Consider the following 17724-nt stretch of genomic DNA (forward strand, 5'->3'; position numbering starts at 1 on the left):
TGGGGTTTCACCATATTAGCCAGGATGGTCTCGATCTCCTGACCTCGTGATCCACCCGCCTAGGCCTCCCAAAGTGCTGGGATTACAGGCGTGAGCCACTGTGTCTGGCCTGTATTTTTTAGTAGAGGTGGGGTTTTGCCATGTTGGCCAGGTTGGTCTCAAACTGCCAACCTCAAGTGATCCACCTGCCTTGGCCTCCCAAAGTGCTGGAATTACAGGCATGAGCCACTGTAATCCCTTTTAAAATAAAAAAGGTAAGAAGCTGTAGCTGCCTCAGAGAAAAAGAGGGAGACTATTACTTAGAATTTGTGGAAACCGAAAATTATCAGCCCCACATTTAAAAATTCTGCCTTGACTAAAAAATGATAGCCTGTTGACACAATTGCTTTAAAAAGACAAGGCCCTGAACTAGCCATGATACCTTTTTTTTTTTTTTTTTGACGGACTCTCACTCTCGTTGCCCAGGCTGGAGTGCAGTGGCATGATCTTAGCTCACTGCAACCTCCACCTCCCGGATTCAAGCAATTCTCCTGTCTCCCGAGTAGCTAGGATTATAGGTACCCACCACCATGCCTGGCTAATTTTTGTATTTTTCGTGGATACAGGGTTTCACCATGTTGGCCAGGTTGGTCTTGAACTCCTGTCCTCAGGTGATCTGCCTGCCTCAGCCTCCCAAAGTGCTGGGATTACAGGTGTGAGCCACCGTGCCTGGCTGTTTTCTTATTATTTATTTATTTATTAGAGTCTTATCAGAGCAAGACTCTGTCTCAAAAAAATATATATATACATATATACAATTTGGGCATTACCTCATGTTGCAGAGGCCTGGCCCCTGGGTGGGGGATTGTTACACAGTGTGCTTGGCTAGGCTAGACCAAGCCAGCCAGGTGCCTGGCTTGGAGGCTTTGTCAGAGATGCTGTCCCCAAACTTGCTGTGGCAGGAAGGCTGTCCATCTCCCAGCGGACCCCATGGACTGCAGTAGGCGGTCCCTTGCCCACATCTCTGGCAGTCCCTGCACACACCAACAGATTCCCAGGAGCAACCCGCCCTCAACTAGTGGGGAGAGGAGTTGTTGTCAGTACCCCAACTTCCTCACTCTCCTGTGGGACTATTCCAAACATGCTCCACACGGTCTCTTGGGGGTCCCCAGGGGGCTGGCCCCAGTTGCCCACAGTAATCACTCGTTCCTCACTGTATTCGTTATTCTTTGTTTTCCCTTTCTCCGTTCCCCATCATTTCACAGTGGTACCTGGGAACACTGCCCAGATAAACCACTTGCACCCAAATCCTTGATCCAGAGCCTGCTTCTGGGAGAATCCAAACTAAGACATATAGACCTCAGGCAAAGAGCTCCTAGGCAGCAGCCATGGTGCACAGAAGGCCACCAGCAGAATTCATATGCCCTGGGCTCCCGCACAGCTCTAAGGAATGAGCAAGGAGGCCCCCAGATATAACCATGAATATCCAGTAAATCAACTATAATGTAATTATGATAGAATTTCCAGTAAATCTGGTAGGATATCATAGATTGACCTAAGTCAACTTGGCCATTCGGCAATGGTGATGTCCTTCTGGTGTCAGTAGCTTCTGGCAGTTAGAGGCAGGCAGGGCTATAGCTCCCTGCTTCCATCACCACCACCTTCCCAGCAGTGGTGTTTTACAATGACAGCGGGAGCCTTGGACTTTTGTTAACAGCCCAAAATTTCCGCCTTTTTGCTGTAGGCCCAAGTGGTTGCTGCCAAAATGGGCAAATTCATGAAACCTGGGAAGGTGGTGCTTGTCCTGGCTGGACGCTACTCTGGACGCAAAGCCGTCATTGTGAAGAGCAACGACGATGGCACTTCAGATTGCCCCTTCAGCCATGCTCTGGTGGCTGGAATTGACTGCTCTCCCCTCAAAGTGACAGCTGCCATGGGCAAGAAGATCTCCAAGAGGTCAAAGATCAAGTCTTTTGTGAAAGTTTATAACTACAATCACCTGATGGCCACAAGGTATTCTGTGGATATCTTATCCCTTTAGACAAAACTGTCATCAATAAGGATGTCTTTAGAGACCCTGCTCTTAAACGCAAGGCCCGACGAGAGGCCAAGGTCAAGTTTGAAGAGAGATATAAGACAGGCAAGAACAAGTGGTTCTTCCAGAAGCTGCGGTTTTAGATGTTTTGTTTTGGTCATTAAAAATTCAAAAGAAAAAAAAATAGTCATATTCCCTGTTCTTAGACTCTGTGGAGGATTCCCACTCCGTGTCCTCAGGCCTCCACACAATACCTTTCATGAAAGTTTTACTCTTAAGTTAGATACAGGCTGGGCGTGGTGGCTCACACCCATAATCCTAGCATTTTGGAAGGCCGAGGCAGGTGGATCACTTGAGCTCAGGAGTTAGAGACCAGCCTGGGCAATATGGCAAAACCCTGTCTCCACTAAAAATACAAAAATTAGCCGGGCACGGTAGCACGCCCCTGTAGTCCCAGCTACTAGGGAGGCTGAGGTGGGAGGATCACTTGAGTCTGGGAGGTGGAGGTTGCAGTGAGCCATGACTGCGCCACTGCACTCCAGCCTGGGTGACAGAGTAAGACCCAGTTTCAAAACAAAAACAAAAAGATGCAACGAGACAGCAGGACCAGCTAACCCTGCAGTCCGTCTGGTGATGTGGAGGGTTTTTAGGCCTTGTGCTCTGCTCTGATGCATTTATACTGCTGGGCCTGATGGATTTGTATATCCTGTAGGTGAGAGTGAGGCCTCTTTGATATTTCTAGCCAACCACATACCTCAAGTACCCGCTCATTGCACTTTTGAAAGATGATTTTTAACATTCCATGTGCTGCTCAACAAACCTTCTGGGATAGATTTTGAAAACATTTGAAGTGCTTATGTAGCCACCTTTGGAACCTGGGTTCCTGTTTAGGATACTTCAAATGTTAATTGTTCCTGGGGTGGAGATTAAGTTTAAACACACACAGACACACACATGCACACACACACACATCCCTCTGTTTACATGATGTATGTAAATGACCACACACATAGATAATAATAGCTCCATGTATTGAATATTTACATTATAATAGACACTTATCCTTAACCCTCCGACTCTCCAGTGAGGTGGGTTCTGGGCATGGTGCCATTTTACTGATGAGCAAATGGAGATGGAGGGATGTTATCCTAGTTTGTAAGCTGCAAAGCAGGGGTTCAGACTCAGGCAGTCTGGCTTCAGAGAGCCAGAACCCGGCACGGTGGCTCATACCTCCAAACCCACCACTCTTGGAGGACAAGGCAGGAGGATCACCCAAGCTCAGAAGTTCAAGACCGGCCTGGGCAACATAGTGAGACTCCATTTCTACAAAATGGAGGTCAAGGCTGTAGTGAGCTGTGGTCACACCACTGCACACCAGCTTTGGCAACAGAATGAGATCCTGTCTCAAAAAAAAAAATTTTTTTTTTTGGCCAGGCTCAGTGGCTCACGCCTGTAATCTCAGCACTTTGGGAGGCCGAGGTGGGCGGATCACGAGGTCGGGAGATCGAGACCATCCTGGCTAACACGGTGAAACCCTGTCTCTACTAAAAATACAACAACAACAAAAAAATTAGCCGGGCATGGTGGTGGGCGCCTGTAATCCCAGTTACTCAGGAGGCTGAGGCGGGAGAATTGCTTGAACCTGGGAGGCAGAGGCTGCAGTGAGCCGAGATCGCGCCACTGCACTCCAGCCTGGGCGACAGAGCAAGACTCTGTCTCAAAAAAAAAAAAAAAAAAAAAAAAAGATATACAATGCTATCGTCTACCATCACTCCAGAACATTCCCTTGTGCCCCTTCCCAGTCCACCCCTGCCCCATCCCCACCAATCTCTACTGTTTCCCCCCACCCCACCCCCATCAGCTGGGGAGAGAGGAGAGGTCTTTTCCATCCTCTCCCGGAGGCTACTGCAGTAGCGTTCCAAGCAGAGTCCTCAGGGTCAGTCTAGGGATGAAATGCCATCCGTCTGCATTCTTTTCCTTCCCAGGAATGGCATGCGCTTGTGCCCTTTCAGTGCTGGGGATGAGTAAGCACAACATTCATTGGGCCCCAGACTTCTGCGAAGACAATTTGAAAAGTCCTCCATTCAGGATTTCATAAAAACATTCAGGGCCAGACAGCCCTTTATGCAACTGGCTAGCAAAATGAAAGTTTTTTAAAAACAAGTCCAAAAAGCTTATGTGTGTGAACCTACAGATTATATATCGAAAAAAGCTTACTGTGAGTATTTTCATATGGTAACACACTTCATATCCTTTAATTGCTAAGGGCAGGCAATATAATAGGGGATTTAAAAAGAAAAGAACCTGGGTCTGAACCACAAAACAGGCTGAGATGTCTGTTTTTAGACACAAAACCACTCAAATTACTTTTCAATATATGATATTTAAAACACTGATTTTGCACTACCCACAGCTAGCCTGGTTATCAACAAACTCAAGTGTAGGCACTTGGACACATCCCCGGTTACACTGGAACCCACGGTACAAACAGGATCTTGCCTCTCCCACCCTCATGCTAGTACTTTTCAGGGTGTTGTACGTGTGTGTGGAAGGTGGACCCAATAAGGCCATGCATCTCTATAGCTCTTGTCTGTGCAGCAGGGCAGGGGCATCCTGTGTGCTCAGCCCCAAATTGCCCTGCCCCAGGGATGCATTTATAAATAATCTAGAGCCACAGTGGGACACAAGCCCAGCACACGACCACAGGAAGGGCTCAGAAAACAGGCTTGCTTTATTTATTTATTTATTTATTTATTTATTTTGAGACAGAGTCGCACTCTGTCACCCAGGCTCGAGTGCAGTGGTGTGATCTCTGTTCACTGCAAGCTCTGCCTCCTGGATTCATGCCATTCTCTTGCCTCAGCCTCCCAAGTAGCTGGGACTTCAGGTGCCCGCCACCACGCATGGCTAATTTTTTTGTATTTTTAGTAGAGACGGGGTTTCACCATGTTAGCTAGGATGGTCTCGATCTCCTGACCTTGTGATCGGCCTCCCAAAGTGCTGGATTACAGGTGTGAGCCACCACGCCTGGCCAGAAAACAGGCCATAGACAGGCCCCCCTCTGCCTCCAACTCCCTTAATGATAGGGGACATGAAGGCACAGGGGCTAGTTCCCAATAGGAGCCGACCCCCCATCCTGTTTCACACTGGACGGAGAATGTTCCACTCTTTACTCCCCAAGTCCCTCCATGCCCTCACCTGGACATCAAGGAACAAGCAAAATCAAGAGTGAGAGACAGCTAAGTCCACCAAAAGTACAAGAGCTAAACAAATGTGGAAAATAAGATGAGAAGCTGCTAAACTCTATGGTCACAACTACTACTTGGGAATTTAATACAAACACCAAAGAAGCAAAACATCTGAAAAGCACGTGGCATCCATGAGAGCTTATTAAATTCCAGGGATGTCTCAGAGCTAGCTTTCTGGACATAGCAGTGTGCTGGCCAGATAGGAAAGCGGGATGGGGACAAGCAGCAGAGTGGGAAGCCTCCTCTGTAGGTAGGAAAGGTCAAAGAAATATGAGCCTTGTTTCTCAGAACATACAAAGTGCTATGTCTCAATCTAGTTAAGTATTAAACAAAACGAATTAGAAACAAATCCTACTCTCATAAGCCATCTCACCCTGTGCTCGCTCACTTAACCTCTCTGGAAGCAAAAACAAAGCCTTTTTCTATCTTTCGTGGTTTAAATGTACTCAGATCTCTTCCAGCAATTTTTATTCCAGAGTAATAGAATTCTAATTTTACAGATCCCCACAAAAAGCAAAGAGGTAATAATATTTAATTTCAGAGTTAAAAACTCTTTTCTTTTAATCACCCTATCCCCACCCTATTTTTTCTTCAGCATTTTATCATCACCTAGGATTTTTTTTTTTTCTCAGACAGAGCCCTCCTCTGTTGCCCAGGCTGGAGTGCCGTGGTGCGATCTTGGCTCACTGCACCCTCCGCCACTCAGGTTCAAGCGATTCTCCTGCCTCATCCTCCCAAGTAGCTGGGATCACAGGCATGCGCCGCCACACCCAGCTAATTTTGTATTTTTAGTAGAGACAGGGTTTCACCACATTGCCAGGCTGGTCTTAAACTCCCGACACTTCAGGTGATCTGCCCGCCTTGGCCTCCCAAAGTGCTGGGATTACAGGCGTGAGCCACAGTGCCAGCTAGATTTTTTATTATTTTTACTTTAGATTCAGAGGGTACATGTGCAGGTTTATTACATGGGTATATTGCGTGATGCTGAAGTTTGGGCTTCAATTGAACCTATCACTCAAATGGTGAACACAGTACCCAATAGGTAGTTTTTCAACCCTTCCCCGACTCCCTCCCCATTTTGAGTCCCCTGTGTCTGTTGTTCTTATCTTTATGTCCAATACCCAATGTTTAGCTCCCACTTATGAGAACATTCAGTATTTGGTTTTCTGTTTCTGCATTAATTCACTTAGGATAATGGACTCCAGCTGCATCCATGTTGCTGCAAAGGACATGATTCCATTCTTTTTTATAGCTGTATAGTATCCCATGGTGTATATGTACCACATTTTCCTGATCCAATCCATCATTGATGGGCACCTGGGTTGATTCCATGTCTTTGCTATTGTGAATAGTGCTGTGATATACATGTAACTGCAAATCGCCTATTTTAAATATTTGTTTGGTTATTGGTTCCCACCATCAAACCTGCCTGTGCTCCACAAGAATGCAAACTGCACTCTTTCCTGCTGTCCCCATTGGCCCTGCCAAGTACCCAGTACATGCTCAATATTTCCTGAAAGAATGAAAGGGATTACTCCATGTGTTATGCCAACCACACCAAGTACAGTATTGCTTGTAAATTGTGCTTTAATTTCTGCAATCAGATATGATGCAGTGAGATACAAGTATAAACTTTCATTGTGCATCCAGAAAATAAAAAGCACAAGTATACAGGTTTAGCTCAACAGCTTATTCCCTTATAAAGAAAAAAAAGTTTTGAATTAAAGCTAGTTTATCTTCAGTGTAAAAACTTGGAGGTATAAACAAACTCAAGATATTATATACAGTAAATTAATTTACATTTCCAAACTTGCACAGTACAGCATTTTAAACAAAGTAAATGGTCTCATTTCAGCTTTCACTGTTAAGCATAATCCACATCCCAATCTCAGATAAAAATTTCACAATATATAAATCCATTGAGAATTCTGTACACAAATACAAGTTATAGAAATCTGATTTCAAATATAAATACAAAAATTGTCATGACCTTACATGTTACAACAGCTTATTTTTCTATTGTAATTTTAAAAAATCATAGAAAAATATTTCAATGCACATTCAACTGCTATGACAAAGGCCATGACCTTGTGCCTTTAAACCATACTTTGTAGAGTGTAAAGCATCACACCGGGCATTTTTGGAATGAAAATTACAAAGCCTGAAGAGGCTACTGTATAAATATTCACGTTATAATGTGGTAACAAAAATAGCTCCATAGCATATTTGGGAGGCAATGGGGCAGAGAAGGAAGTGGAGGTTAGTGGCAATTGAAGAAGGCCTATAGAATGTATGTGAAGGTAGCTAAGGAACTAGTTAGTGTATTTTAAAATCCCTATTGCAAGCCTAACACTGACCTCGCTAGTAACTCTTAAGGCAATCAAGACGGAACATGTGCTTGGCCCCCAGATGCATGAATCCTGCCCTCCCCTCAACCTTTGTTCATCTTAACAGACCAACCTGGCTCCTGCATTAATATGGAGTGGGGAGAACAGCAAAACAATTCACCGTATGTACAAAAGACAATTCAGTGCAAACCTAGAAACTTCTCTTAGTCAATAGTTTCCAGTTTTCTTTTTTTGAGACGAGGTCTTGCTCCATCACCCAGGCTGGAGTGCAGTGGCACGATCTTAGCTCACTGCAACCTCCACCTCCCACGCTCACGGGATCCTCCCACCTCAGCCTCCCAAGTAGCTGGGACTACAGGCATGCACCACCACACCCGGCTAATTTTTGTATTTTTAGTAGAGACGGGGTTTTGTCATGTTGCCTGGGCTGGTCTCGAACTCCTGGGCTCAAGCAATTTGCCCACCTGAGCCTCCCAAAGTGCTGGGATAACAGGCATGAGCCACCACACCCGGCCTCAAATTTTCTTATTGCCCTTGAGCAACTGAAAGTTTTTCCAAACATGTAACATTCAAATTGGGATCCATACTGAAGAGCAAATATATGTAAAAGGCAAACATTCAATTTAAAACGTTCTAATGAGTTTTTTTTTCCTTTTATGCGATTTGACAGGGTTCCATTGAGAACAAAAAAAACTGCTCCTTACAAAGTATACTTTCCTGCATTAAAAAAAAAAAAAAAAAATTTATATATATATATATCATTTAGACAGCAGATCCAAGAAGGTGACCAGGCATAGTCAAGTTTCTTCTATGGCTTTTTAAAATCACTGAGGTATCATATGATAATCATCACTTCTGATATTTATGTTTAAGCTGCTTTCCTATGAAAGCCACATTCAAAAGTGACCCAATCCCATCAGTCCATAAAGGTAAAAGAATGTGAGGAACTCGGCTCAGGGGCTGCGGCAGAAAACTGCAATCACAAGTGCTCCAAAGCCTCAGCAGGCAAGTAGAAAAAGGCGAAGCGATTTGTTCCAAACAAGGAGAGACTCCAGAGGAATGGAAGCTCCTCAGGAAGGATCTCAGGCAAAGAAACAGATCCCCGCAGCGTAACCAAGAGGTTTGGCAGTGAGACACTGGGACTACACGCACCAAGGCAGGGAGTGCAGAGGGACAGCGGCGAGTGGTGTGGAGCAGGCAGAGGAAGACCTGGGGCTGGCAGCACAGAAAAGAGGGTGGTGGCTTGCTAGCCCCCACCCACAGGCAAAGTGACACGGTCTGTGAAGAAGGGAGGGCGGTCTGAAGCATCAGGATGGATGACACCAGTGGAACTTCCCAGGTGTTTTACAGGCAAGGGGGCGTAGAAAGGAAAAAATGTGATGGTTTAAGTAAATGCCACACATCTTAATACCTCTATCTGAATCTTCAACTCGCCATACAAATACATAAAGCTGAACTTGCTTCTATAATTGAGATGGGTTACACAGAAACTTACTATTCCCAATGACTGGATAAATTATCTTGGCACAAAGAGGATCTGAAGAAAGTATCAAGTCCAAGAATATCTTACTGAAGCCCTTTCTGGTAGTAAACTGGCCATTGTGGGCTCTGTATAATACTTAGGCATCAGAAAACAGCCACAACCCTATTACGGGTCAAGTAATAATTCCTTCCAATTAATAATACTACAGATGCGGTTTTAATTGCATAGTCTTTTAGAATCATGAAAAATAATGAGAGCCACCTCTTTGCCCGAAGGCCCAGGTTTATTCCAACGGAGTGCTGGGCTAAGGACCCTGCCAGCATTAGCTGTAGCATGACACGAATCCAGGGATCAGCTGTCCCAATCTCCCACATTCCTCTTTCACAATCACTCAACAAACAGGTCACACATCCCCTAGGTCCACGAACTCATCTTCTCGTTTGGCTAAATCGTCTTCATCTCCCAAAGCTTTCCAGCCACTGGTGGGTAAGACAGGCTTAGAGGAATGTCGCTGGAGCAGAGCGAAAGGAAACAAAGACGAGAGGCGGGCAGAGTTCCTCAGCAGGCAGGGGGCCTCGGCCTGGGGGACCTGCTGACTATGGTGTCTCTCGTCGATCTTCTCTTGTAAACTCTGGACTTCCTCCATCATTTCCAAGAGTTTGCTCATAGTGGCCACTTGGCCACCACCTAGGATTTGGGCTTCTGGAATCCAACGCAGGTAGCGCTGGGCCCAGACTTTGATTTCGGGCCCCTCGATATGCGGTAACAACAAACCATGGTAGTCAGTGGACTTGCTATGCCAGCTGTCATAGAACTCTCGAAAGTTGTCTTGGAGCTCATCAGAAGAATTAATAAATTTGCTAATTCTCTTGCCCAGAAGGTTTTTAATTAAATGATCTGTTTCTTCCCTGAAAAATCCTCTTTTGGGAGATGACTTAGACTGTGTAAGTGGCAAAGAAAGTTGTCGTTGATGCTTTGAGAGAAAACACAAATAAAAATCGCTGGTTAACATAACAGGCACAGTTAACAGATGTTACCTTAAAAAAAAAAGAGCACAACCCTGCTTTAACAAGTTCCAAGAGACATCAGCGTTGCCATGTGAATGCACACTCATTAACACGCTGTAACATCCAGAGGTGGGGTATTCCTGTGTATTCCCATGGTGCACACTGTACCAGAAACAAATGGGAAAGCAGGTGCACGTGGCAGCTGTGCAGAAAGGCATGCTGGGACACAGAGAAAGGAGCTTTTGGTGCCCTCCTCCTCTGTCACAGGGGCACCACAGGACAGAAAGTACTTCTGAAAAAGCTGTTTAACTTAAGATAGTTTAATGATTTAGGGGAACTTGTGGGTCAGGCCTATTCATGTTCTAAAGGGAAAAAGATGTTTCTTCTTTGAGAACTTTAAGGCTGTTAACCACTACAATCTTCTGAACAACTGCAAGGAGGCACTGCTAACTACCAGAAGATACTATCGCATGGGTGAAATAGCAGCTTATCAGGCATCCAGTGGGAGTTTAAGCCTAAGTCATAAAGATTCTTTTAGATAAAGAAAACAGGCAGGTGAGAGCAAAGAAATGTGATGAGCCAGCTAAGTTGACCAGGCTTGTCTGGCAACCTGCATGGAGTAGAAAATGGGAGAGCATTTTCACATTTTCATATTTCCCCCCTTGGTCATTCTCTCTGTGGCCAGAGCAGAGTATTATATTTGGGGGTGCACTGTGAAAGGGTTGTGAGGCTGGGCGCAGTAGCTCATGCCTGTAATCCTAACACTTTGGGAGACCGAGGCGGGCAGATCACCTGAGGCCAGGAGTTCAAGACCAACCTCAACCTGGCCAAAATGGCAAAACCCCGTCTCTACTAAAAATACAAAAAATTAGCAGGGTGTGGTGGTGGGCACCTGAGGCTGAGGGAGGAGAATTGCTTGAACCCAGGAGGCAGAGGCTGCAGGGAGCCGAGATCACGCCATTGCACTCCAGCCTGGGCAATGGCAGCGAAACTCCGGCTCACACACACACACACACACACACACACACACACACACACAAAAGGGTTGTAAAAGATGGATGTGGTCGGAAGGTCACGAGGGTTCCCCAGTGCCCAAAGCAGAAGTAAAAACATGTGGGGAGAAGCTGTTTGTCCAGCTCTTTTGCTACTGTTCATTTGAAGTAAGAAGAGATAACAACTTAATTTTCAGGCTCACTCTAAAACTCTCTAACATATTTCCATCAGTGGTTCTTCCTTGTAAAAAGATATTCTTTATTGTAAAGAAAATTATTTCCTTATTATGAAATATGGAATAACAATAAAAACACTAAAAAGAAAGCAAAACCACCCACAAGACCACAACTCAGAGGTGACCAGGATTTGACTTTCCATCCAGGGTCAGGAAAGATGAAGGCCAGGATTCAGTGGCCTCTTTTTCTCCATCGTGAAGTCCAGGCAGGGCAGGGACTACACTGAACCACCACCCAGTGCTTCCTGCCTGCCTGCTCGGTTCTGTGCTCAGTACTCACATTCACTGAGCATCTCATTCTCAAAGTCATTATTATTGCCCCACTTTACAAGCAAGGAAACTAAGGCATAGAGCTGCTGACATGCCAGCAGCTCTGCAGGTCAAAGCCTGGCCCGGGCCTGCGGGTGACACCGAGGCTGCACACTGGAATGGGTCCCCCCCACCGTGTGGCATTTGCACGGCTGCACCACATGCTGCTCAGCCCCTGCTTCCTCAGAGTCTCTGCAGAACTTCCCCCAGGCCACCAGGCCACTCAACACGTCGCCCCACCTGATATCTGGTCTTCTTACCCAAAGGCTTCAAGGTTTCTTGTCGCCCCCATCCCAACTGTGATTTAGCTAGTGCAACCTGAAATTCTCCACCCCTTCAGCTCAGTCCTTTCCCACCTGCCAACTCCTGGAGCTTAGGCTGTCTGTCCCTATCTCCCAAGGAAAAGAGACGATTAGAAAAGCTAGGTCTGAGGAGAGAAATGAAATCCATTATTGGAAGAGGGAGCCTTAAGTTCCCCCCCATAAAACAAGGGACATTGTCCTCGCTGTCTCTGAGGTCCCCTGCCACTCTGGCACAGGTTAGTTTCTGTGGTGCCAATCCAGCTCTCATGACAATGTGCATGCAGCCACCAGGGGGCGCAACACACTGAAGAAAAACCAATTTCTGGCCAAGCTGTTCTGGGGCTCAGGGCAATTCCGGTCAAACCGGCAGGAGAGGCTCAGCCAGAAAGGGGAAACTCCATCCTGGGCCTGCAGCCCCTAAAAGGGCAGAGTGGCTGTTCTGAGTTGTTCAGCAGCCAACATCGTCTCTGCTGGCCGTGGCTCACCCAGGTCCCCAGTCCTCTTTAGAATGGAACCAACTCTGACACCAGAAAGGGCCAGGCTTTCTGAAGCCCTCCAGATCAGGCAGGATAAGGATGGCATGGAGAAGGCAGTGACACGCATCGACTTAGACTTACCATCACTGCTCTCTCCTTTGTGGACTCTGTGGGGGAGAAATTCTGGGCCTGGAGACAGAGCTAGGAAATGTCAGTTAAATAATTCATCAGTTAGGGAACTTTGGGATTATCAATTAAAATGAATTTCTGGCATTTGTGGTTCATAGCATAGGTCAGCAAACTGGCCACCCTTCAGGCCAAATCTGGCCTGGCGCCTGTTCTCGTAAACACTGGAACACAGCTATGCCTACTTGTTCACCTACTAAGACTCCTTTTTTTTTTTTTTTTTTTTTTTTTTTTTAAGTAAAGGAATAAAGAATGGCTACTCCATGGGCAGAGCAGACTAAGGCTTCTTTTGTCCTACAATAGTAGAGGGGTAGTTGTGACAGAGACTTTGCAGCCCTTGACAGTTTTGCAACCTATGGTTTACAGGCACAGCTCATTAAGAAAAGTCTTACTATTTATTATAATAAATGAACTGGTATTGGCCAAGTAAAACCCACACAATCAATGTTCCTTTTACTCTACTAACACACACACACACAGGCAGGACAAGAGGCACGATTCCATGGAGTATGACCAGGGCGGCAGCATCCACAGTGACATATGGCAAATGGCCCTGTTGCACCAGGGCAAAGGTGATTTGCTGAAAGCAAAGGATTCTAATGGCCCTTGACAATTTGACCATCACAAGTCTCAACTCTGCAGACTGCTTCGAGGGGTAGAAAATGCTGGCAGACAGGATCCATAAGTACCTTTTATCATTACATGCATGGGGTCTGGGCAGCTGAAGGGGGTTTAGACATGTGGACATCTTACTTTGAAGCGCATTCCTTTCCGCTGGCCTTTGTCCAGTTTTGGCTTTTCCACATAAAGAGGGTTTTTGAGCAATGTCTGGGCTTTGGGTTCAAACTGCACCGACCAATCCCACACGGTGAGCAGATTCAAAGGCTTGCTCTGTGCATCCTGGCCTTCTCTACCCTGCCAAAACAAGCACAGGTCATGCTGTCTTCCAGGGAGGGCTGAGGAAGGCAAACACATACTTCTGGACACAGGCACCAGGAAGCATGCTCCTGCTCTGCCCTGAGAATGAATAATCATGGGCATTTAAGGCTGAGGCTACCTGTGGTTATTCACTACAAGCTTTTGGTGGGGGAGGAGGGCAAGAACAAGGACGCTTCCTTTCCAGCAGTCTACATGCCAGCCGCTGTGCTGGGTGCTTCCACAGCCTCGCGAAGTAACTGTTGTTTTTCCAATTTTATATTTGAGGAAACCAAGACTCAGAAAACTGAACTGCCCAAGGTCACAAAGCTGGTGAGTCACAAGGCTGAGCTCTGACAGCAGGGCTGTTGCTCCTACTTCACTGGGGGATTTGGTAATCCTCCCAGCTCAAGCAAAGCCTGTAGCCCTCAGGAGGCTGCTCAGAAGCACTGAGATTATCTAATTGGGGGTACAGTCCAGGAAGGGCCAAAAGGGTTAAGATGGAAGGAAAAGGCTAGCTTCCCTGCTCTGCTGGTCCCCATTCTCTTCACAGAGGAGTTCCAGGCATCAGGCAAAATGGGAGGACATCTGGTCTGTCTTTCAAATGGACAGCTTTGAATTTTGCTTAATTCCCCAGCTTCAACACTTGCTTCCGGTTCCAATATTTACCATGTGACCACGGGTGAGTTACTTATCCTTTTTTTTGCCTCAGCTTCCTCCAGGATAATAAAAATGCATACGCCATAGGGTGCTGTAAGGAGTAAATATTAATACCTAAGAAGCTCTTAGACCAATGCTTGGTATATAGTTAGTGTTCAATATCTTTTTTAAAATACGGAACGTCTCATGAGTTTGCATGTCATCCTCTCGCAGGGGCCATGCTAATCTTCTCTGTATCATTCCAACTTTGTTCAGTGTATGTGCTGCCAAGTGAGCACCATTTTTAGCATCAGTATTACTGCATCCTACTTGTGAGAAGAAGCCTCTTTAATACACAGGTTCCTAAGAGGGACTCTTACCATGTTCGCATCTTTTTGATGAGGTGAATTGAAGAAGAAGGTGCTAAAAATAGGTATGTACAGGCTATCTGACAAAACAGTCAGGTAAGTCTCTGTGAATTCAAATGCCGGGGGATGCTGGTGCACCAGCTGCCAGACACAATCTAGGAAAAGCAGGAACACAGGAACCTGCATGAAAACAAGATATGTTACTTGGTGGGTAGAGCCCAGAGCAAGCCATCCTGAGTTCAGGGGGTAGCTACCTCAACAGCTGTAGAATAAGCACTTCTGAGGACTTCATTCTCTGGGAAACACAGAACACTCCAGAAACACAGAATACTCCATTCCATCCCAAGTGAGAAATACGCTCAGCTGAAATCACATGCTTGCGACCTACATGCCTATCTGTGTCAAAGACATTTCAAAGATGAAATATGTAAAAACCTCATTATGGATCAGTGTTACAGATGAGCATCTGCAATTGATTCTGATAACAGAAAACACTAACTTAGAAACCCGATTAAGCAAAATATTATCTCCTCCAAAAAAATTCCATTCTTCCATTAGTAGTACTGTATTACCAAAAAATGTACTTAATTTTGAGTGCTACTTTGTCAATAAAAAGTTATGAGGGGTGGGAGGGAACTTCCATTCCCCACCTGCCCACACACTAACTGACAAGGTTTGATCTTGGAGACCAACTTGGAAGGAGAAGCCTCCTGTCCACCCCTCAGTGAGGGCCCAGAAGACAATGGGGATGGGAGACAAGGGAGAAGCAGTGAAAGTGAGTTTCAAAATGTTTTCAAAATGTATCTTTACAAATCTACAAGCCTCATTTATTAGCTCCCAGAGGCGAGCCCTTGATGAGCAGGGAGAGTAGTTTCTAGTGTGCTTTACCATTTAGAAAGCGCTTATCCTCCCTGATTCACCAGTGATCCTGCCAGGGGGCTAAGAGAAGCTATGTTAGTCTCTCCCTTACAGAGGAGGAAAGGGAAGATTGGAGATGCCTGGAGGCCGGTCCCCAGGGTCTCACACAGGGCTCACATTTCTTTTCAATTTTCCTTCAAAACTCCAATATGTCCATGTTGAGATGCTAAGAAACATTTGTACAGCAACTTTATTTCACACTTCGTTTTATGCATAATATCATTAAATAGAGTGGAAAATATTTGAACTGCAATGTATAGGCAGGGCAATAGGCTCAGAAAATACGAGTGACTTCTCCAAGGGCTGGGTGAACAGCAGCAGATCAGGTCTCTTCTTAGACCTTAGACTCTTTCCCCATTAGACATGGTGCCTGCTAGTCCCCCTTTTCTCAAGATAAACAAAAACATATGGGTAGGCGCGGTGGCTCATGTGTGTATTTCCAGCACTTTGAGAGGCTGAGGCAGATGGATCGCCTGAGCCCGGGAGTTTGAGACCAGTCTGGGCAACATGGCAAAACCCATCTCTGCAAAAACTACAAAAATTAGCTAGGCATGGTAGTGTAGGCCTATAGTCCCAGCTACTCAGGAGGCTGAGGCAGGAGGATTGCTTGAGCCCAGGGGGTTGAAACTGCAGTAAGCCATGACTGTGCAACTGTATTCCAGCCTGGACAACAGAGAGAGACCATGTCTCAAAAACAAAACAAGGCCGGGCGCTGTGGCTCACGCTTGTAATCCCAGCACTTTGGGAGGCTGACGCGGGTGAATCACCTGAGGTCAAGAGTTCGATACCAGCCTGACCAACATGGTGAAACCCTGTCTCTACTAAAAATACAAAATTACCCAGGAATGGAGGGGCATGCCTGTAATCTCAGCTACTTAAGAGGCTGAGGCAGGAGAATCACTTGAACCCAGGAAGAGGAGGTTGCAGTGAGCCAAGATCATGCCATTGCACTCCAGCCTGGGCAACATGAGCGAAACTCCTTCTCCAAAAAAAAAAGAAAAGAAAAAAACAACCATACTCGTCTCCACAAAGTATCAGCTCTCTCTGCCTCCCATGTTATGTAAATGCCATCAACCTTTCAAATTAGTTCCTTCAAGTCCCTTCCAGGACTGAAAGATGTGATTTCTATTCAGCTCAATGGGACACAGATGAGTACAGGCCAGGCCTGAAAGAAACCATCTTGCTCAGTGAGAGAGACCTGGATCACCCAAGGAACCTGCCAAGCCCTTACGATCAGGAGCCATGGCTCTGCGTGCCCATAGCATTCTGTGTCAAGCTGTTCTGCACCACAGACAGACATGCTGACTACCTGGAGTATGAAAAACCACAAGTCACACTGCTAGCATACGTCAGCGCTGCAGGTGAGTTGATTAAAGAAAGTTTGTGTTTTCATTTTTCCTTCCACCAATCATCAATAAGGCAGCCAAGGGAGTGTGTACAGCTGTCATCTAGACATGTACACCACAATTTGGGGGGCTCATTTTCACCAAGTGACCTAAAATGCTAACTCTCATGTGCCTGAACTTGGAGGTCCAGGCCTGGAGTGATTAATCCAGACAGAAGCAGAAGAGGCTGTGGGGACAGTCCCACCCATGCTACCACTAAGGCCCTGGTAACAGATGGCATTAACATAACCCTGTGCTTTATTTCTTTTTTTTTTTCTTTGAGACGGAGTCTCATTCTGACACCCAGGCTGGAATGCGGTGGCACAATCTCGGCTCACTGCAACCTCTGCCTCCCGGGTTTAAGTGATTCTCCTGCCTCAGCCTCCCGAGTAGCTGGGACTACAGGCATGTGCCACCATGCCTGGCTGATTTTTTGTATTTTTAGTAGAGACGGGGTTTCACCGCGTTAGCCAGGATGGTCTCGACCTCCTGACCTTGTGATCCGCCTGCCTTGGCCTCCCAAAGTCCTGGGATTACAGGTGTGAGCCACTGTGCCTGGCCCCTGTGCTTTATTTCAAAAAGGTTTATGTGCAAGGAAAATTGACTCTGAATGGCCAGGTGCAGTGGCTCATGCCTATAACCCCAGCACTTTGGGAGGCTGAGGCAGGTGGGTCACTTGAGGTCAGGAGTTCAAGACCACCCTGGCCAACATGGCGAAACCCCATCTCTACTAAAAATACAAAAAATTAGCCGGGCATGGTGGCGCACACCTGTAATGCCAATTACTAGGGAGGCTGAGGCAAGAGATAAGCTTAAACCCAGGAGGCAGAGGCTGCAGTGAGCTGAGACTGCACCACTGCACTCTAGCCTATGCAACAGAGCAAGACTCCGTCTCAAA

General features: G+C 46.2%; 1 protein-coding gene, 1 non-coding gene and 1 pseudogene across 3 annotated transcripts in view; 1 reads left to right on the forward strand and 2 right to left on the reverse strand.

Annotated features, from left to right (window-relative positions):
* The first annotated feature begins 1744 nt into the window (after window positions 1-1744).
* Window positions 1745-2198, forward strand: LOC129036919 (large ribosomal subunit protein eL27-like; annotated as a pseudogene).
* A 4633-nt stretch (window positions 2199-6831) lies between these two features.
* Window positions 6832-17724, reverse strand: part of MTMR12 (myotubularin related protein 12) — an 83977-nt gene continuing 73084 nt past the window's right edge. Inside the window, exons 14-16 of one of the 2 annotated variants that reach the window (XM_054488620.2) lie at window positions 14536-14703; window positions 13355-13516; window positions 6832-10066 (exon numbers count right to left, since the gene is read on the reverse strand). In XM_054488620.2, the coding sequence (XP_054344595.1) occupies window positions 9497-10066; window positions 13355-13516; window positions 14536-14703 (900 nt within the window). In that variant the 3' untranslated portion in view covers window positions 6832-9496. The remainder of the gene's footprint in view (window positions 10067-13354; window positions 13517-14535; window positions 14704-17724) is intronic. The other variant, XM_063664694.1, reaches the window with a different exon arrangement.
* LOC129037629 (U6 spliceosomal RNA) lies at window positions 14345-14454 on the reverse strand. Its single transcript, XR_008502871.1, has one exon. It is a non-coding gene; the product is annotated as a U6 spliceosomal RNA (small nuclear RNA).

Source organism: Pongo pygmaeus, chromosome 4 (genome assembly GCF_028885625.2).
Source record: "Pongo pygmaeus isolate AG05252 chromosome 4, NHGRI_mPonPyg2-v2.0_pri, whole genome shotgun sequence".
Classification (NCBI taxonomy): domain Eukaryota; kingdom Metazoa; phylum Chordata; class Mammalia; order Primates; family Hominidae; genus Pongo; species Pongo pygmaeus.